This window comes from Heteronotia binoei, chromosome 3, assembly GCF_032191835.1.
Source record: "Heteronotia binoei isolate CCM8104 ecotype False Entrance Well chromosome 3, APGP_CSIRO_Hbin_v1, whole genome shotgun sequence".
Taxonomy (NCBI): domain Eukaryota; kingdom Metazoa; phylum Chordata; class Lepidosauria; order Squamata; family Gekkonidae; genus Heteronotia; species Heteronotia binoei.
The window spans coordinates 160,576,925-160,599,336 of NC_083225.1; the positions used below are offsets into that span (position 1 = coordinate 160,576,925).

General features: G+C 45.8%; 1 protein-coding gene across 1 annotated transcript in view; it reads left to right on the forward strand.

Moving 5' to 3' along the window:
* Window positions 1-22,412, forward strand: part of FLT1 (fms related receptor tyrosine kinase 1) — a 151,445-nt gene that overhangs the window by 68,228 nt on the left and 60,805 nt on the right. Inside the window, exon 12 of the mRNA XM_060234740.1 lies at window positions 15,128-15,236. Coding sequence (XP_060090723.1) covers window positions 15,128-15,236 — 109 coding nt within the window. The remainder of the gene's footprint in view (window positions 1-15,127; window positions 15,237-22,412) is intronic.

The window sequence follows — 22,412 nt, forward strand, 5'->3', positions numbered from 1 at the left end:
CCCTTCCACTCAGTTTCTTTCCTACCGCCGCCCGGACAACACCTCCCTCGCTGCGTTCCTCCTTAGCTCGTCTGTTACTTCATCTTTCCTCCTTCACTGGTATCGTATTTCTATCTCTTATATCTTCTCTTTCGTCCCAAAAAAAAAAAAAAAAAAAAAAAAAAAACCCGTTCTGCGCTTTCTTTCCCCTTTTCTCCCTTCCCCCCCCTCCCTTGTCCGGGGCGCATGGAAGGGAAAGTTACCTTCAAAAAGTGCACGCGCTGTGGGACCAAAATCCCTACTACAGACGGCCACAGCCACTGCCTTTTTTGCTTGGGGGAATCTCACCGAGTCGACTCCTGCCCTCATTGTGCGAATTTCGGAAAGCAGGCCCGAAAAAACCGCGCGGCAAGGCTCCGGAGTTTCCTGATCGAGTTGTCCTTAAGGGCTATGCCCACATCGGGCTCGCCGCCTCCCCAACAACAAGCGGGAGATTCGGCTTCTACGGACGTGTCTCTCGCTAAACAGAAACACAAGTCCGATAAAAAATCTTCGAAGCACGCCGAGACCGGCCATAAGGCTTCGAAGAAATCGCGCCACCTGGAACCCACGGGTCCGGCGCACAAAAAGTCTCGTCATCCCGGATCGGCCGATTCGGGTCCGAGGAAACTCCACGCGCACTTGGCTCCCAAGAAGCCTCAGCCTCCAATTTCGACATCGACCTCCATGGATCCTGTGACTCCAACTCAGCCTGCTCTTCCGCTTGAGTTGACGACTCCGTCGGACGTCATCACCGACATGCCCCAACTGACGCCTCACACATCTACAGCAGTTGAGGTCATACCGGTCCACTCTCGTTCGCCCTCGGTGCACAGCGTGGTCCCGACCGACTTCCTTGAACCCGATCTTACTAGTGAGTCTACCCAGACCTACCTGAAACCCCCGCTTCGAATCGGATCCTTCCGCGATATCGGGATTTCTCCCCTGTATAAGGACCTCCGAGACGTCGGGATTTCTCCCCTGTACAAGGACTCGGCCGTTCAGGCCTCAAACAAGGGGCGCTCTCGCTCACCCTCACGTCGACTACGATCCCGGTCACCGCTCAAGGCTCGCTCCAGATCACCGCGCCGGCGCCGAGACTCCGACTCCTCTGATTATTATCGGGACTATTATGCCCCCAGATACGACCGGCACCACTCTCGCTTTCATCGTCCTTCTCGTTCTCCTTCTCTTGAGGGCTCAGGTTATTCCCCGTACCAATACGAGGACTCTCCTAGACCCCGTGATCGACTCCGTGACTTTTCTCGACGACTCCGCGATTCTCCACGCCGTGATTACTCCCGGGATCGGACCCGAGAGCCACGCCCCCGCGGCTTCGACCATGACCTCTCTTCTCCACCCCGTGACCAAGATCGGACCCGTGAACATGCCTATCCTCGGGATCGGATCCGAGAGCCGGACTACTCTCGCTATTCCCCTCGACTCCGCGAAAGGCTTCGGGAATCTGTTCGTCACTCTGATCTACAGCGACCCCGGGACCACTACCAGACAGAGGACGCTAGACCGCGCACTCCATCAGCCTCGGCCGCGATTGCTCCTCCGGTCTCCACTCCTACAGACCAACCTGCTCAGACGATGAAATCTCAACCTGTTCCTTCGGACCCGATCCGACCCCCGCACTCTCCCTCGGGTGAGGATTCCCACTCCGACCCGGAATCGTCAGCATCCTCAGACTCCGAGGACCGTCCTGACTCGGTAGCCTCGGATTCGGTACCACAGCCCCGACTATCTCCATCTGATGCGTCCAAGGCCTATCTCCACCTAATTACAACCATGGCCGAAGCCCTCAACATTACTCTTCCGTCGGACTCACCTAAGGTCTCTGACCTTGTACACGACCTCGTGCAAACGGACTTTCCACCGGGCTCGCTTCTTCCCATGCTCCCGGTACACCTCGAAGGCCTCCGCGAAACCTGGGACAAACCTGCCTCGGTTCCACCTACCGCGAAACGCTTTGACTCTCTCTACAGAGTTCACGCTCCTGAGGCTAAATTTCTTGCTTCTCATCCGGCGCCCAACTCCATTATCGTGCACTCAGCCACTAAGGCTAAACCATCCAGACATCCGACACCTCCTGACCGTGAAGGCAGGAAATTGGACACCCTGGCAAGAAAAATTTTTGGCCTTGCCTCTACAAATTCTAAACTAAACAATTATTTAGCCTACTTTTCAGCCTATGTCTACAACTTGGCTAACCAATTTACGCCTCTTATTTCCGCCCTTCCTGAACCCTCCCAAAGAACGGCCTCCGGCTTGGTATCAGAGCTATCTAGAGTGTCCAAGCAACAGATCAACACCATACGCCATGCTGTTTCTTGCTCGTCCAGGGTTTTTGCATCCTCTGTTGCCTTACGACGCCACGCCTGGCTGAGGTCCACAAATCTACAACCGGACATTAAACAAAAAATAGAAGACCTTCCCTTCGATGGCCTCGGCCTTTTCCATGCTTCTACTGACGAAGTCTTAGCCTCGGTGGATGATGGCCGCAAACGTGCCAAGCGCTTGGGAGTTTCCCAACCGTTTTCCCAGCGTCCCAACCGTGCAAAGCCCTGGAGACCATCATTTCAAAGACGCCAAGGGTCACCTAAGCGTACCGACTTCTGGAAGAGGAAGACTGGCCAGCAGAAACCGCAGTTCCAACAAAGACCGCGGTCACAACAGGCCAAAAAACCCTCCCTTCCTTCTAAACAGTCTCTTTGACTCCCCCGTACCGTTCTTCAACACACGTCTGTCACCGTTCCTTCCGACTTGGAACTCGATAACAACCGACTCCTGGGTGCTGACCATCGTGCGTCTAGGTTACGCAATCGAGTTCATTTCTCCACCTCGCCACCACTATTTCACAGCTACCCCCCCCTCTCCCCTCCTCCGTCAGGAGATCCTGGACTTGCTCCACAAGGAAGCCATAGAGCCCGTTCCCCCCCTCCATCGGGGGACAGGCTTCTATTCAAGATACTTCCTTGTTCCCAAGAGGGATGGAGGAAGGCGTCCCATTCTAGATCTAAGGAAGCTCAACAAGCACATCGCATACAGGAAGTTCAGAATGATCTCCCTGCAGTCCATTCTGCCCCTTATCCCCAGGAATTCCTGGATGGCTTCCCTAGACCTTCAGGACGCTTACTTCCATGTGACAATCCGACCTCAACATCGGAAGTATCTACGATTTGCCATGGGCCGGGACCACTACCAATATGTGTCCCTACCTTTCGGCCTCTCCACTGCGCCCCGCGTGTTCACCAAGTGCATGGCGGTTGTGGCAGCTGCACTTCGCACTCGGAACATTCCAGTCTTCCCGTACATCGACGACTGGCTCCTGGTGGCCCCGACACAACAGCAATTGGAGCACAACCTCGACACAGCTCTCACTCTGCTGAGCTCCCTGGGTCTCCGCGTGAATACATCAAAGTCGCACCTCACACCTACCCAGGACCTCAAGTTTATAGGCGCCCTTCTCTGCAGCTCCCCGCATCGAGCTTTTCTCCCAGAGGATCGGGCATGCACTATTATTGCCCTAGCCAAGGCAGTTCAACAGCAACCCCGTCAGTCTGCGTTCACAATCCAACGCCTGCTGGGCCTTATGGCTGCAACGACATCTGTCCTTCGATTTGCCAGACTGCGAATGCGACAACTGCAGATCTGGTTTGTTCGAGCCTACAACCCTCAAACGCAACCGCAAGCTGCTCTGCTCACTATCCCACAGAGAGCGCTTCTATCTCTCACGTGGTGGACTGTGCCCAACAATCTACTAGAGGGCAAGCCGTTTCTACCGACTTCCCCTACGACCACTATAACAACAGATGCCTCCAAGTGGGGATGGGGAGCCCACCTAGAGGACAAAACTGTCAGAGGGCTTTGGACGACCACCGAGAGACTCATGCACATAAACTGCTTAGAACTGATCGCGGTGCACAGAGCTCTTCAATCATTTCTCCCATTAATAAAGGGCCAGCATGTCCAGATCTCTACGGACAACATGGCGACTGTTTATTATATAAACAAGCAAGGGGGCACCAGATCCCTCCGTCTCTGTCGTATAGCCGTACTGCTCTGGGAATGGTGTGTCAAACACAACATATTTATGACTGCCATTCATCTCCCCGGTGTGGAGAATACCTTGGCCGATTCCCTCAGCAGGTTTCGGATAGACGACCACGAATGGTCCATCACTCCGACCTACCTTCGCAGCATCTTCCGCTGCTTCGGAACACCCGAGGTGGACGCCTTTGCATCCAGGAACAATGCCAAGTGTCCTCAGTTTTATTGCAGGAGGGGCAACGACGCCTTTCTGCATGATTGGACAGGTCCCCTTCACTACTTCTTTCCACCGACCCCCCTTCTGACACGTGTGCTGGTGAAAATAACTCGGGATGGCACAGACTGCATCCTCATTGCGCCATGGTGGCCTCGGCAACCGTGGTTCACGAGGCTGCTTCAACTGTCACGCCACACTTACTGCCGGCTTCCTCCTGCGGGCGACCTCCTCTCTCAAGCCAACGGTCAGGTTCTTCATCACAACCCTCGGGTCCTGGCCCTGACCGCCTGGAGAATACGGCCACCTTCCTCTCTACAGAAGTAGCCAATGTCATCCTCAACGCAAGAAAGCCTTCCACCAGACTTTCTTATCAGCGTAAATGGAAGCGCTTCTGTTCCTTTGCAACATCTTCTCAGCTGCAGCCGGAAACGGCTCCACTTCCCCTAATTCTGGACTACCTACTTTCCCTACAGAAATCCGGACTCTGTTATTCCTCTGTGAAGGTTCACCTTTCTGCGGTTTCTGCTTTCCACAAGCCGATCGATGGCAAGACTGTGTTCTCCCATCCCTTATCAAAGTCCTTTCTCAAGGGCTTGTTGCACCTCAACCCACCGGTTAAACCATTTGTTCCGACATGGAGTTTATCGTTAGTCCTTTCCTGCTTGATGAAAGCCCCTTTTGAACCTATGGCTACCATAGACCTCAATCTCCTTTCCTGGAAGACAGCATTACTCGTAGCCCTCACCTCGGGCAAACGGGCAAGTGACTTATGCGCTTTCCGCTACGATCCTCCCTACACCATTTTCCACAAGGACAAAGTTGTTTTGCGACCGGACCCTGCGTTCCTGCCTAAGGTTGTCTCCCAGTTCCACTTATCAACCTCAACTTCTCTACCAACGTTCTTCTCCAACCCATCCGACCAGGGACAACGAGCCCTGCATTCCTTGGACGTTAGAAGGGCGTTATCCTTCTACCTTGATCGTACACAACCTTTCCGTAAGGACCCTAATCTGTTTGTGGCCTACGGAAACCCCCACAGGGGTCTTAAAATTTCTACCCAACGTCTGTCAAAGTGGGTAGTCAGTGCCATCAGGTTGTGCTACGAACTGGCTAAGCAGCCTTTGCCCGACGGCCTTAAGGGCCACTCTACTAGAGCGATCTCCACGTCTTCGGCCTTTCTACAAGGCGTGTCTCTAGAGGACATTTGTGCGGCTGCATCCTGGTCCTCTCCATCCACGTTCGTCTCCCACTATGCGATGGACGTTCGTGCGAGACGTGACGCCTCCTTCGGCCAAGCGGTCCTCAGATCCATCTTCCTCTGAAGCCAGGGGTGAGTGCATCCGCTTCCATCTTTACACTGCAGACCACGTCACATGATGGTTGATTGCGTGATTGCATGTGATTTGATTTTTCCTGTGACTAACCTTTTTCTTTACCAGCACCCTCCTCCAGTCCATCCAGCTGGCTAGTCACCCATGTGTGGGACTGCACAGAGACCACGAAGAAGATAAACAGGTTGCTTACCTGTAACTGATGATCTTCGAGTGGTCATCTGTGCAGTCACACACGCCCACCCAGCCTTCCCCGCTGCTGGCCTCTTGTGATTCTTCCGTAAACTTACAGTGTCATTGCCGGCGGCGGCTGGAAGAAACTGAGTGGAAGGGGCGCTCTCCCCCCGCTCCAGGCATGCGCGGTCGCTGCCTGCTCCCCAGAGCGGGAGGAAAGCGCGCCAAAAGACGTTATAAACGAGCTATTGGAGCTCCGAGGAATGGATCCGTTGCCTGCGGCAAGACCCATGTGTGTGACTGCACAGATGACCACTCGAAGATCATCAGTTACAGGTAAGCAACCTGTTTTTGTTTCTCAATATAGACTGGGGAGAAATAAGTTTAACCACTTGATGTCACATTTTGAATTGGGTCTCCAGTGGCTACTATTTACACTTGGATATTCTGAGGTCATAGCCAGTTTGACCCTTATGTCTTTTGTAGGAAGCATCTATGAAGGCAATAATTACTGGCTTCTTCTTTCATGCATGATTTAACTGATTATATTGAAATATGTTGCTTTTATAATTCTGGAATTCCCCTTAGCATTTAAAATATCTTGTCAGGGGAAGGAGTGTTTACCAGTCTGTTTTCCATTGATTGGTTTTCCGTTGATCAGAGTTCACACAGAAGTTACTTAGAGAGCAATCTTAAAGCAGGTCTGCTCAGTTCAATTTTACTCAATGGTACTTATTCCCAGTAAAGTGTTCTTAGGTCTGAAACCTTAACTACTTTATATGTTCATATATAACACTGAGAAGACATCAACAAATAAAATCTTGTGAAACCTTAAAGACTAACAAATATATATAGCTGTACAGGGCTTTTTTTGAGCAGGATTGCACTGAAGATTTATGCATTCCTACTGGGCTTTTTCTACGTCAACAAATGAAATCTTGTGAAACCTTAAAAACGAACAAATATATATAGCTTGTACAGGGCTTTTTTTGAGCAGGATTGCACTGAAGATTTATGCGTTTCTGCTGGGCCTTTTCTACAAAAAAGCCATTTCAAGGGGTGTGGCCTAATATGCAAATGAGTCCCTGCTGGGCTTTTTCTACTAAAAGAGCACTGTGTGAAGCAATAGTGATGTCAGGGGTGTGGCCTAATATGCCTTCATACCAAATGCTAAGGATCACTTCTCAAATACTGCATAATGTGTGAATGCTGATTATGGAGGTAACATAGAAAAGATATTCAGTGTGTCTTCTTTCCATTATAAGTTATATGTTAGAGTGTTACAAGTCAATTTATAATCAGAGAATCATAGAGTTGGAAGGGACCAACAGAGTCATCTAGTCCAACCGCCTGCACAATGTAGGAGCTTCACAAATACCACCACCCCTCCCCCTCCCCCCCCCCCACACACAAACACACATCCCCAGTAATCCCTGCTCCATGCCCAGAAGACGGCAAAAGCCTCCAGGATCCCTTGCCAAACTGGCCTGGAGAAAAATTGCTGATAGACCCCAAAGTGACAATCAACATTTCCCTGGGCATATAAGAAAGGGCCATGAGATATAAGCACTGATGCAACCCTTCCTGCCCTCCTTCTCATGATCTGCCTAATTCACAGAATCAACATTACTGTCAGATGGCCATCTAGCCTCTGTTTAAAAACCTGAAACGAAAGAGAATCCACCACCTCCTGATAAAGCCTGTTCCACTGAGGAACTGTTCTGTCAAGAAGTTCTTCCTAATGTTTAGCTGGAAGCTCTTTTGATTTAATTTCAACTGGATGGTTCTGGTCTTGCCTTCTGGGTAACAATTCTGTACCATCCTCTATATGACAGCCCTTCATGTACTTGAAGATGGTGATATCACCTCTCAGTCGTCTCTTCTCCAGGCTAAACATACCCAGCTCCTTCAACCTGTCCTCATATGACTTGGTCTCCAGACCCCTCACCATCTTCGTCGCCCTCCTCTGGACCCGTCCCAGCTTGTCTATAGCCTTCTTAAATTGTAGTGCCCAAAATGCAACACAATACTCTAGGTGAGGTCTAACCAGAGCAGAGTTGAATTTAAGTGAAATCTAGATTTATATTCCATTGTAATTATAATTTCTATATAAATATTTGTATGGATTGAGCCAGAGAGTAGTCAGTACATGGGAACAAGAGTCTACCTATGCCACATTAGATTAGTATAAGCAGGGGCCCCACAAGAATTTGTTGGGGGGGAATCTCATTTTCCCCTTCCCCACTAATAATATCTTTCCCTGCCTTGAAAGCTTCCATAGTGTCTCCCCTTTTTCTGCTTCCTTCTCTCCTTCCTACCCACTAGACAGCTATCAAGAAAAGAACCACAGCTGTTGTTGTTACTAACACCCAGCTGCAGATATGTAATAACCGACATCCAGGCCCAGGGAGTATATTCCACGCCCTAGAGGCCTGCTAAAGCAAGAGAAAAACTAAACTAAAATGACTAGGAAAACTTAAAAGACTATCACTTAGGTTCTTTTGGTCAGTGTGTTATCAGGTCCCAGATCTACCAAGTAAAAGACAAAACTTATAGAAAAATATATAAACTTTATTTACAAGATAAGAGGGAAAGGGAAACACAAAATGGGATGATAAAACCCAAATAAAACAAGCATATTGTGCGCAGAGGAACACTAAACAAAATCCTAAGGCCTGCCTCCCTAAACTGGACTGTGTAGTCAGTTAGTTAATTCCCTAAGTTTATACTCACTGACGCTTTATGCCATCAGGCCCACAACACCAGATAGAAGTCTTCAAAGTCCCATCCTGTCACGTTCTCAGGGTGCAGGCAGGTAGGAGTCTAAAGCCAGTCCAAGGTCAAAGTCCATGAAGTCAAGCAGGAGCCAAGTCACCAATGCAGAATCACAAACCGGAATCAGAAGTCAATGTCCAAAAGCCAAAAGGTCAGGGTGCCAAGGAAATCAAGCAGGATCAGGAAGGAGCGTGGATGTAAGCCAGAGAATAGACTTGTTGCTTCCACAAGGTGTAAGCCAAAATGCCCTCAAAACTGAGGTTGGGGAATTGTCAGGTGGGCACCTGGCTTAATAGGATCTTTTATCTATGTATACAGGATTCCATGTCCAGAAATTAATGCTTACATTTATCAAGGACACTAATTAAGTAAAACAATTAAATTTTATTCCAGAAAAATATAGAACTCACATACAAGGCAATGTGCTCATGAAACATACATACAGTCCTAAGAAAAATAGAGAGAGAGATAGAGACAACACATGGATAGACAAACAGGGTGATAATTACCAATCGTAGTCTTCAAGGAAGGCTCCAATGGCAATGAAAGAGGACAGGGGAAATGGGACCCTCAACTGTGGCCAGAATCGGGGATGGATCTAGACAGTGAAACTGGGGTACTGCTAGATGCACACATGTGGGGAGCTGTGTCACAGGTTATAAAGACTACCTTGAGCCCTTAGGGGATGGGAGGTACAGGGGTGGTTGACAGGTGGTCAGCTGGTATATGACCTCAGAAAAAGGGAGGCTCTGCAGTGACCATAAGGGCTGGACTAGTACAGTAGCCAATAGCCGATTAGTTGGCAACCCCTGATTGGACGCTCATAGCTAGCCAATGACCAGACTTGGCCTTAGTTATATGATTGGCTGTCCAGGTAACAATGGGCCAAGGGGGAGGCTCCAGGATGACTGTTGGGGAAAAGAATGGGGGAAATTACTGGGTGGAGGTGTGCTTAAGACTATTAAACTTATCTAAAAGGTGACAATAGATGGCCAAATTGCTACCTAAAGTAACACCCGGTTTACACAAAGGAACTTGGCTCTGGCTGAAGATGGTCTTCCTCTTCTTCAGAGTTCTTCTTGACACCAGTCTATGTCCTTAGTTCCGTTGGACAAAGGCTTAGGCGGTCTGGCAGGATCCACGCCTAAGAAAAGCTTGATTGCCTTATGCAGAAGTTGAAGCAGCTGTTGGATACGTGAGTTTCTTGCTTTGCTGTAATGGAGTCAGGAAAACAAGATAGATTCTGGTGGTATTAGCCTTTGGTTCATGGAAACAGGCTGGAAGCTGTTTGCCTGTACAGTTCATGGTGGCGTGGCTTCTTCCACTGCAGCGGCCAAGATTGGGCATGCACAGAGCAGCTGGAAGCTCGTCTGTAGTTCTGGCTAACACCCATCCAGAGATGTAGAATGCTGCTGCAAAGCTGATGCTTATAATATCCACATAAGCCTTAGAAACCATGGGCAAAGTCCACCTCTTAAAGCAGATGTGTGCGAGTCAAAACTCCAGGCACCCTGGCAACCATACTGGTGATCACGATGTCCATGTGTATGAAAAGTAGAGGCTTTTTCTTACAAAGGTTACCAGTCCTGGGTGGGAGCTATATGAGAGTCTCAATCAGCCTGTTCCCTGGGTGGCAGTGACTCTGCTAGAACTCAGGGCTGAGAGATCTGAAGCATCGGCGTGCCTCATGTCTTCACTCTGAAAGTTCTTTCTGGAGCCTGCTTCGAACTCTTGAGATGGGAGGAGGAGAGCTTGGAAGAGATTGATCGTCAACAGCTGACATTGGTGCCTGGAGAATGATTGATGGGCCAGCTGCTGTTTGTTCAGCTGAGGAACTGGTTGGCAACTCTTCCAGGTCTGTTAACCCTTCCAGCTCCTCCTCGTCAGGGTTCATGACACATCCTCCTTCAACCTTGTTGTGCTGGTACCTTCTTCTTGATGTCCTGAAGAAGACTCCTGGCTTCTAACTTGGAGACATAGAAGCTCCTCCTTTTGTGGGCACCTAGCCTGATCTTATCTTGGCTAGTTGATTGGTTAGCCAATCGCTGATGCAATCAAATTTAGGAGCTTGACTCTAGATGCTAACCTGTCAAGGCTAGATCTAGATGATCTATCTGTCACTGTGGGCTGACTTCACAGGTGTGACAAATTACCGTAGTTTCCACTTAATTGGTTAAGTGCCTATTACCTTGACACAATGCTAGTGCAAATTCTGAAAGACTTACAAACATATGCAGACACTGATTACACAAACACTTAGGTGTCTCTCAGTTTCTTGACAACAACCTCCTTAATCTGCCCCCTTATCTTCAACTTGCCCTCCTTCCCTGAACCTGGCAGCATCTACCTGGGAAACCTATGGCCCAGTTGTGAAGTGCTGTCTAGTGGACTAGGCCTAGTTGCACAGTGAAAAACTACGACATGCAGGATGCACCTTGTTTTCCCCTTGTACACCCTTTTCCACACTATTTTCCTCCTCCTGGCAGCCCCCAAATCCTCACATTTCCATGCTTTCTTTTTTTCCTTCCCACCACCAATCAACCTACCTTTTATTTTTCCATCTTCAGCTATATTTATTATGTTATTTATACCCAGCCTTTCTCTACAGTAGGAACCCAAAGCAGCTTACACCATTCTTCTCTTCTCCATTTTATCCTCACAACAACCCTGTGAAGTAAGCTAGGCTGAGAATGTGGAATTGGCCCAAGATCACCTGGTGAATTTCCATAGCAGAGTGGTGATTCATATCTGGATCTCTCAAATCCTAGTTTTAAACTCTGTTAGATCACACTGTTTTGGGGGAGCTGCTCTTGAACAGTAGCAAGCAGCCAATCCTGGGTGAGTCATGCAAGTCATGTGGTATCAAGTAGCCCAGTGATTGCTGCTGGGCCTGGCCTTGATAAGGCCTTCCTCAAAGGGCCAAAAAATCCTGAAAAGGTCTTGATCCATCTCCCTATTTTTTACAGACAGAAACTAAGGCTTGAAGATGGAAATACTGTAGTGGTTGCCTAGCAACTTCCAGTGTAGACATTCCTTTTTTGAAGCTACAGGAGCTTAACCCCTTCAATAGCATTTTTTCAGATTTCAGATTTTTCTGCAAGTCTGGGGCTTTTCTTAGGTTTGTAGAAAGCTCTGTCTTGTCTATCTGTGGCCTTGGTCTTCAAATTTAAATATGTACAGATGGGGCCATATTGAGAATTATATGCATATATATATATTGATAGATGATTCTTGCATGCCTTGGTACATTTTCTCTTCTGTTTGTTGGAAATGAAATTATATCAGGAGATAATGTATTGAATCAGCAACTGTATATCCATGCCAGTTACTCTTTGTACAAGATGTGGTTGGGGGATGACAGAAGGGTGATGATTGAAATAGGATTGCCAAGTACCTTTCAGCCCCCAGTGGGGGACTGTTCTCATGTATGTGCTAGCGTGCGCAGCTCAATGATGTCACCCAGAAGTGACATCATCGCACCAGTGACATTGTGCGGCGACCGCTCTAGGCGATTCTGGGAAAACTCTATGGTTTTCCTGGACGCTCTAGCCATTTGGGAGGGGAAAACTCTATGGTACTTATTGTACCATAGAGTTTTCCCTCCCAAATGGCCAGAGCGTCCGGGAAAACCATAGAGTTCTCCCAGAAACGCCTAGAGTAGACACCACGAGATGCTGCCAGCACAATGACAGCACTTCTGGGTGACATCATTGCACTGGCGATGTTGGAAGAGGTTCCCCCCTCTGGCCCAATGTGGGCCAACGGGTTGGAAACCTCCTGGGTAGGGGAACCCCCACCCGGACCGGGGGCTTGGCAGCCTTAGATTGAAACATCAAACCAACTTCTCTCTAACTCGTTTCTGCAGCACATATACTAAATAAATAACAATTAGAAATTCTAGCTACTAATTGAACCCTCACTCAAGAGTATCATGATGCATTGGTAGGATGTCATTTTAAATATGCCCAGATAAGTATATAAAAGGATAATTTTAAGAATATTTAAAAATGTAGGTTGATCAATGGAAAAACAAAACCAAAAAAAGCAACAGTAATGTAGTTTCTTTTTAATAGGACCAAGCAAAATATCACAATGAGCACAAACTTTCAAATTCTAGGCTAGATTCAAAACACCAAAAATAAAAAAGAGGTAGGTGAGACGGGAAAAAGATAATCTGGGGTATATTAGAAGAGCCCCCCAAGTATACACTTTGAACTTTCTTAAAATGAAAGTGAGGAATTGCAGTTGACTTAATTACATTGTATTGGGAACAAATCAAATTCCAACAAGCGTCAGAGTCTTTGGAGATAAAAAAGCAAGAATCTCCCCTTTACATAGGGGAAAAACAGCAGCTCATTAGAAACAAATAGGTTTTTATAAGGCTGTGAGCAGCAGAAACTGTGATAGTGCTTATATTCATAAGGCTGCAAAAAAACTTGAGATGATTCAGTAGATAGCAAGTCAATAAAAGCCAAATTGGGTTGCATCAAATAGTGCAGTGGTCCCCAACCTTCTTGGTACTGGGGATCAGGACCAGGGCTGGCCCTCCCACTACGGCCCCAGGGCTGGCAGGGTGGGGGCACCAAATTCCCCCCCGCCCCCTGTGGCGCTGCTCAGCCTCACCCCCCTCCTGGTGCCCTGCAGCCTCACCGCCCGCCCCTCTCAGTGCCTCTGCAGCAGCGAGCAACCTGCTGAAGAAGCAGCCAGCCAGAGTTTAGCTCCATCGTCCCCCATCCTGCGTGACGAGGCTCAGGTCCCCCCTCCTGTCGCCTTTCCTCTCTCCCCGGCGCTGCAATGCAGCGTGGCGCTCCGTCATTGCCCTTCCTCTCTCACCCCTCAGATCGAGCAGAGCAGAGTTGAAACTGGGTCTTACCAGTTTTGTTGGGGCCAGCATGCCAACTAACACTTTGAAGTACGCGTGAAAGAATGCTTCTCCCCCCTCAGTTCCGGTTCCGTACTTCAAAGTGTTAGATGGCGCGCTGGCCCCATCGAAACTGGTAAGGCCCAGTTTCAGCTCGGCTCGGCACAATCGGGGGGAGGGAGGGAAATGATGGAGCGCTGTGCAGCATTGCAACACCAGGGAGAAAGGGAGGGCAGCAGCAGGGGGGTGACAAGGCTAAACTCCATGGGGGGGGGGGCGCTAGGCTTCGCAGCCCGCTTGCAGACAGGCCGTAACCTGGTAGTGGTCCCCGGCTCGGGAGTTGGGGACCCCTGATCTAGTGGATGAAGGCATGTAACCCTCACAATTGGAGTCCCATTAGGGGATAATCCAGTTGTAGAATCTTTTTCTTGGACAGCTCAATGTGGCATTACTCCAATCAGATAAAATTATAGATTTCTGTGTTGATCTGAAGTATAATGCTGAGAGTCTTATTATAAGGAATAATTGCTTCATTGTGGGCTACTTGCTTGTCTGTACTTACAAAAAGAATTTGGTATATTTTGTTTTGTGTTTGTAAGCATGAGTGAGACCTATTGCCAAGTGTTTATCCAGTTGATTAATTCGAAGTGTGGACAAATCTCGTTTTAGCCTTTAAGGGCTACTGTGAAGGACTATTTGGGAAGGCTCCTTTCTTGAGTTCTGAAGAACGTGTGTTTATTCCAAGAATCATTTGTATTTCTGGACAGTTCTCTGGTTTGAAACAATGGCATATAAACAGTTAACACAAACACTTGCCTTTTGTGCTAAATATTTTTAGAACAAAAAGGTGACTGACCTATATCGATAAGAGATTTGATCCAAAGGTGCCATTGTGTTGGCCTAACAGCACTTTGTTGGCAGAGGAGGGGAAGCTGATTGCCATCCATTTCTAGTTGTCATTAAAGACCCGTAGTAGCCTCCTTCATACTGTTTTAGAATCCCATGAGGCTCAGTAGGAGTGGGGAGGTGGGGGAAATCCTGCCTAGGCAGCTTTGTTCCACTGCCAGTAGTGTGGATCTAGTCCAGTGTTTCCATAGTTATTGTATGGTCTAAGAAAAAGTAATGTGTGCACTTAAATGCACTGCTGTGAATGTTTTCATCTTCCGCAAATGACAACCTTTTTATCCTCTGCAAATGACAACTGTAATGGAGTCCCAGAAATACATGCCATCCTTTTCAGCCAAATCCAGTATGTTAAAGCCAAGATATGAAACAATTGTTTCTGGAAAAAAACTCGTTCAACACATAAACCTGTTGCAGATGGAGCCATAATTTCCAATGTTATTATTTCCAATTCCTTTGAATGATAGGCAGCCTGTGCCACACCTCATTTATTGTAACCTGTACATCAGAAGTACAAGATAAAAATAAAGATTGAATCTTCAAATCCACGCAAAGAGTTAGACTGTAATAATGCTAGTAATATAAATGTATCTTAGGAAAGCTGCCTTCCTGTTGTTTTACTGTTATTCCCATGGTTTTACATGGTTGCAGCTCCTGGTTGCTGTCCCACGTTTGACTGAATTAATGAACAAATGAATTGTATCTGTGTCAGGATTCACGAAGATCACTGAAAAATAGTTCAGTGAATCTTATGAGAACTGAAATGAACTGAAACGATTCTTTCTTTCACAGACTGCTAGCATTTTGACTGTGGATGAATCCAAGGTATCTGGAATCTACACCTGCATTGCTTCCAATAAATTAGGAACTGATGAAAGAAACATTCGTTATTTCGTAACAGGTAAAGTACAATTCATGGGGTATCAAATCCTAAAACCATTTAATAGATTGGATTTCCCCCCATTCCTCTTTGAACAATGGCTGCGGTAAATGCAAATCTAGTTTTTAAGACAGTGAACAAATTAACTCATAGAGTATATCACAAATATGATTGCCCAGGTGCTGCTGCTTATCACTGGTTGCTATCACATGTGAGATATCCTTGTGTCCTCTTTGTTGGCTGAAGCACTGTAATGTCACAGAATGTTTACAAGCATTCCATCTGGGCCAGTTGTGCTGCCTCATGTACATAGTGATTGCCAGCAGGGCAGAGTGGTTAGGGGTTAAGGAACTTAGACAACCAGGTTTGAATCTTGCCAGTGACCTTGGGCCTGTCACATTCTCTCAGCTTAACCAACACAAAGGATAAAGTAGAGGAGGGAGCATGTGATAAAAGGAGCAAAATGAGATAAGAACAAATAAAATAAGGTTCAGGCAACAGAAATGAGCCCTTAAATTCACTTGTTCCTACCACTACACACAAAAATGTTTGTTGAGGTTTACCAAATGCTTTTTATCCAATAAGCTAAAATCATGCAGAACTTTTCTCAGTTTTTGTAGTTGTATGAATCCCTTCTAAATTACTACTATGATCAAGTAACCTTTTCTCCTTCCATGCAAATAAAAAACTAAATGTTCCAGTTCTTTGGTCCTTGCTGAAGGGGGAAAGGGGAGGAGAGCACCTTTAAATTAATGCCAGTACAAAAACGCTGATGGCTATGAACAAAAGGCCAGGATGCTGAGAAGGATTTCCTTTCAGTGTATTCAAAATAGATACTTTGGAGCTAGACTGACTGCTTGACGTTTGTTAGTTTTTCATCAGTTTTCAAAGTTGTTCTCATTTGATGGCTAGTCTAACGAAAGAATGGCAGTGGTACCAGAATGTATGGGGCAAAAAGCAGTTGGTTGGTAGGGCACTGTTTAAGGGTCTGTGAAGGGGCAGGAAATCTCCTGGGATTTGTGTGAAGTCATATATGAAGCTGCCTTCTACTGAATCAGCTCATTGGTCCATCAAGGTCAGTCTACATAGACTGGCAATCACTCTCCAGGGTTCCAGTCAAGGTCTTTCACATTACCTGCTGCCAGATCCTTATTAACTGGATGTGCCAGGGATTGAACTTGAGACCTCCTGCATGCAAAGCAGAGGCTCTTCCACTTAGCCACAGACCCTCCCCTTGACACTAACCACAGGGCAAGTCAGGTCATCCGTCTCAGAAGATGTACTGGATGCTCTGCAGTGACCTAGGAAAGGAGGCTTCCATTAGAGCAACTCAGACTGACTGTGGTCTTAATGCCCATACAGATATGTTGGTAAGGGTGGGAAGTCCAAGTAAGTGGGAGCTTTCTGAAGCTGTATCAAGTACTTTACAAAGTAACAGCTTGGACTGAGCTTGTAGAATCAGAATTGAGTCTGGACAGGTTTTGGTTCTGGTGCAGATCTTTTGGTTGTTATCAGGTGGCCTGTGACTTGCTGGAGCCCCAAGGCCACAGTAAAATATGTCAGTGGCCAAAGGAACATGACATTTATGGGTACTGATTTGCTGCTTTGCATGTTTTAAATCAGTCTGAAAGATTGTAAGGTGTGCATAAGAATTGACTGATCAGGACTACTCCTTTATTATTAGCCATTGAATGCAACACTGAGTATCTTGAGAAAGAGCAACAGAATTGACTCTGGACAAGTTTTGGTCCTGTTGCAGATCTTTTTGTTGTGTGTGGTGGTCTATGATATCTGTCTCCACTCCATGCATCTCTGATTTGTTTACTAGATAGTATGTCAGTTATATTAATGGCTACTTGTGTAAAATGGTAGTAGTCTCCAGCTGTCAATTTCACTGAAAAAAATGTCTGAATCATTCATTACCTAGTAGAGGTATACCTCCATTAAACAATGGTAAGAGCAATGTTCACAAGTTACACTGAATGCACATACAGTCTCTGTAGAGTGTACACTTGATCATTCTTTGTAAGTGTGTTGGAAAATTCTCGTTACTGTAATCACGTGTATTACAGAATATGTGATACAAACTCCACATTTATCTAGGAACTAGTCCCTGTTTTCATTCCTAAAGTGAATATGATGGCTCTTCCTTACAAACAGGCGTGTGCACAAATAGGCAGCATACACAATGAGCGTTCTGTTCATTGTAACATGTGAACAAGGCTAAAGAAATAAACAGTGGGGGGATGTACATAGAAAAGGCATATCTGCAGATCATGGTCTATCCTTTTTGTTTGTTTCCAGTATCAAATATTATTTATTAGATATTGTGCTTAGATCTTTCCCTGACAAACGACTGGTGGTTTTATTTCACCTCTGAAATTCTCCAGACTGGCATAACTGTTTGTAACAGTTGCTGAGGGAGGTTACTAGTAGTGGGCAACCTATGCTTTCTGGAATGTTTGTATGTAACCTATTATTGATCTTCTCCATTACAAGCTCTTAATTAGCTTTTGAGAAAGCCCAGAGTTTTGTAGAATACAGTTTTTAAACCATTGCATTAGCAAATTTAAAATGTATTACTGTACCTTGCCCTTTCATTCTCCATCCATATCTAAAGTGAGCCACAGCCAGATTGGAGCTGCTTTTCTAGAGTAGTATAGTGGTTGGACTAGGATCTTGGAGAGCCAGGTTTAAGAAGCTTGCTGGGTGACCTTGGGCCAACCCCACACTCTCAGCATTATTTACCTCACAGTGTTGTTGGAAGGATAAAATAGACCAGAGGAGAACAATATAATCTGGGTCCCCACTTAAGTAAACAAAAATATGTAAATGATGCAATATATGGAAAAGAGAGATTTCATGAATTCTTCGTATAGATTTGTACCATGAAGGTGGATGATTCTATGGGGAAGACCAATGTATTTGAGGGGAAAGATGGAAGATGGAAGGAATGTTCACAGCTGACTGCTTATTCTTTTCACACTTCAAATCAGAGCTTTTCTACCCTGATTTTGACACAGTAGGGCCAGGCCTTTGCTTGAAGATGTTGACTGTCACCATCACATGTAGTTTACACCAGGGCTTTTTTTGTAGCAGGAACTCCTTTGCATATTAGGCCACACCCTCCTGATGTAGTAGATTTGCCAAGTCCAAGAAATATCTGGGGACTTCGGGGGTAGAGCCAGGAGACATGGGGGCGGAGCCAGGAACAAGGGTGTGACAAGCATAATTGAACTCCAAGGGAGTTCTGGCCATCGCATTTAAAGGGACAGCACACCTTTTTAAATGCCTTCCTTCCATAGGAAATAATGAAGGATAGGGGCACCTTCTTTGGGGTTCATAGAATTGGACCCCCTTGTCCAATCGTTTTGATACTTGGGGGGTACTTTGGAGAGAGGCACTAGATACTATACTGAAAATTTGGGGCCTCTACCTCAAGAAACAGCTCCCCGAGAGCCCCCGAAACCTCCAGATCAATTCCCCATTATACCCTATGAGAATCAATCTCCACATAGGGAATAATGAAGTGCTCAGCAGACATCCCCCCCCCCCCCCCGTTTCTGGCGTCTCTGAAGTGAGGGATTGGCCTCTCTACTCACGAGTTGCTGCCAATTTCTTCAAAGTAACACAGACACCCCATCCCAAGAGGAAGCCTTTCTCAAGTAGAGACTGAAGCCTCCGAAGCTGGAAAGGCACATGGTCCTCTGGGGGCGGGGCTTCCCCCCGCCGGCCAGCTGACTGGGGGCGGGAAGGAGCCTGGGAAAGTGGAAGAACCCCCGCTGGGACCTGGGGATTGGCAAGCCTATGATGTAGCCAGTCCTCCTGGAGCTTACAATATAGGCCCTGTAATAAGAACCCTGTAAGCTCTTGAAAGATTGGCTACATCAGAGGGGTGTGGCCTAATATGCAAAGGAGTTCCTGCTACAAAAACAGTTCTGGTTTACACTTTTGTGTAAACTTTTCTAATGAAGAGTTCTGTAGCACCTTTAAGATTACCAAATTTATTGTGACATAATAGTGGATTGTGTACTACAGTCTACTTTACTGTTGTTTTCCTTGAGCCAAGAATACATTCTAAATAATCAGTAGTATCACATATGCTTTCAATATGTTCCATTAATTTTTGGCCCTTCATGGTTACTCCAGGTTATCTTTGTAAACCAAACGGATCCATTTTGTACCTTCCAGTCCACTCCATCAGTCCGATCCTTCCCCTATTTCTGGCTGTTTTGTTGGCACACAGCAGGACCCTGGGCGTGTTTGCAATTACTGAGGGTGAGACAGGAACAGCACTGCCTTATCTTCTGGCTGACCAGTGTCACTAAAGGCATTTTATTTTGAGATTCCTGATGGTACTTGGCAAAGATAAACAAAATCTTCCATCAGGAAACCTGGGAGCTATTTCCACAGGAAGTTTCAAATCACTAAAGTAAATAAAAGTCTTTTACATTATTCCAGCCACTCGTTACCCAGCTTGTCTCAGGCTTTAACAAATGCTGTGAGGTGTTACCAATTAGTAGTTACTTATTTAAATGAAGGACATGATGGCATCGCTCTGTTTTTCACTTACTCGTTCTCTCACACATACATAAATATACAGTATATTTTTTCAGTTTTTTTTCCTTCTCATCTTATGTCTAAAAGTATCCAGGATGTAAAAATGTACTAATGTTATAATTGAAAAAATCAGATGTTGTACTAATGTTGTACCTGGAGAAATCAGATTACTAATTTAATAAAGATTAAATTAGCTGTACTCTGAAGTGTACAGTACCTGAGCTTGATTTAGATTTTTTCCTTTTTCTTTTCCTTGACTCTTATTGTGCAGACATCACCTTTCCCCCCTGCTGATATACAGAAATATCTTCCCATATCCCAGTGCCAAACTGAGAACTGTGTGCAAGGGGCTGTAGCTCCCCTGTTAGGCCACATGTTGAATAGGCTGGAATTTTGCTCAGTGGAATTGCTCCCAGTACTAACATCGGTGCAATCCAGTAAACAAAGACAGGAAATAATGTGGCACAGTATCCAACTAAGATGCTGACACAGTTCATGAAAGTTGTGTAAATATGGGTCAGGCCACAGAAATTATCCAGAGGCTGTAAATCAAAACTGAGCAATGTAATACTGCAGGAGCTTTGTCTTCTGATACAGAAGTTTGAAAGTGAGCTTCAGCTTCCACTGTAAATGCTGGCACATTCATGCGGCTCCTAATAGCAGTGTTCTCTTTAGTCTTGCAGACAGATGGGATCTAGTGTTCTTAAGAAGTTAGGCATACTTTACTAGGAGGTAAAACATCCAGACAGCTGCCAGTAGAAACTGAACAGAAAAAGCAGTAGGTTTGCCAAAGGCTAGAAGGGATCTTTTAAGTCATATAGAGTAAAAATCACACAATACATATGCAAAAACTTAATTCACCAGAATATGGCCAAAGACCAATATGAATACAAGAAATAGTTACTTGAGTCCAAAGGTAAAGGTGAAATATGTTTGCACTAAAAATATTCTCCTCCAAATTCTACATGGTTTATGATGGCAAATATGCTCTGGATTGTGAATGTTCTCTGCATATTCACTGTTTCATGTTCAACATTGTCATTATTTTTTTAAAAAATCCAGTAACACTTACCTGTTTACAACAACTGACAGCTGGCATATAATAGCATTTGGCATCAGAAAGAAGTTAGTTTTTACAATATTAATCAGGGGTGGCCAACGGTAGCTCTCCAGGTGTTTTTTGCCTACAACTCCCATCAGCCCCAGCCATTGGCCATGCTGGCTGGGACTGATGGGAATTGTAGGCAAAAAAATCTGGAGAGCTACTGTTGGCCACCCCTGCAATATTTGACAGCTGGTGTGCAGTAGAAATCAGTGAACTGAAAAGAACTCACACCAGACTATATCTGAAAACTTGCATGCACTAGCGGGAAACATTTGACAGTATCTCAGGTGACCAAAGCTGTTGCAGTTGCATATCAGGAGAAGTACTTATTTGATCTGTGGGTCATGAAGGACTTTGTAAGTTATATCCGGCACATTGATTGAACTTCAAGAATTAATTAGAAACCAAGAAAGTGACTGTAGAACAGGGCAGAGTTGTAGTCAGAAATTGCTAGATATTCATTTTTACTCCACCTGGCTCTCAATAAGAACATAAGAGAAGCCATGTTGGATCAGGCCAATGGCCCATCCAGTCCAACACTCTGTGTCACACAGTGGCCCAAAAAATTATATATATATATATATATATATATATATATATATATATATATATATATATATATATACACACACACACACACACACACACACTGAGGCTAATAGCCACTGATGGACCTCTGCTCCATATTTTTATCTAACACCCTCTTGAAGCTGGCTATGCTTGTAGCTGCTACCACCTCCTGTGGCAATGAATTCCACATGTTAATCACCCTTTGGGTGAAGAAGTACCTCCTTTTATCCTTTCTAACCCAACTGCTCAGCAATTTCATTGAATGCCCATGAGTTCTTGTATTGTGAGAAAGGGAGAAAAGTACTTATTTCTCTACCTTCTCCATCCCATGCATTATCTTGTAAACCTCTGTCATGTCACCCCGCAGTCGACATTTCTCCAAGCTAAAGAGCCCCAAGCGTTTTAACCTTTCTTCATAGGGAAAGTGTTCCAAACCTTTAATCATTCTAGTTGACCTTTTCTGCACTTTTTCCAATGCTATAATATCCTTTTTGAGGTGCGGTGACCAGAATTGCACACAGTATTCCAAATGAGACCGCACCATCGATTTATACAGGGGCATTATGATACTGGCTGATTTGTTTTCAATTCCCTTCCTAATAATTCCCAGCATGGCGTTGCCCTTTTTTATTGCAATCACACACTATCTTGACATTTTCAGTGAGTTATCTACCACGACCCAAAGATCTCTCTCTTGGTCAGTCTCTGTCAGTTCATACCCCTTCAACTTGTATTTGTAGCTGGGATTCTTGGCCCCAATGTGCATTACTTTGCACTTGGCCACATTGAACCTCATCTGCCATGTTGACGCCCACTCACCCAGCCTCAACAGATCCCTTTGGAGTTCCTCACAATCCTCTCTGGTTCTCACCAGCCTGAACAATTTAGTGTCATCTGCAAACTTGGCCATTTCACTGCTTACTCTCAACTCAAAATCATTTATGAACAAGTTAAAGAGCATG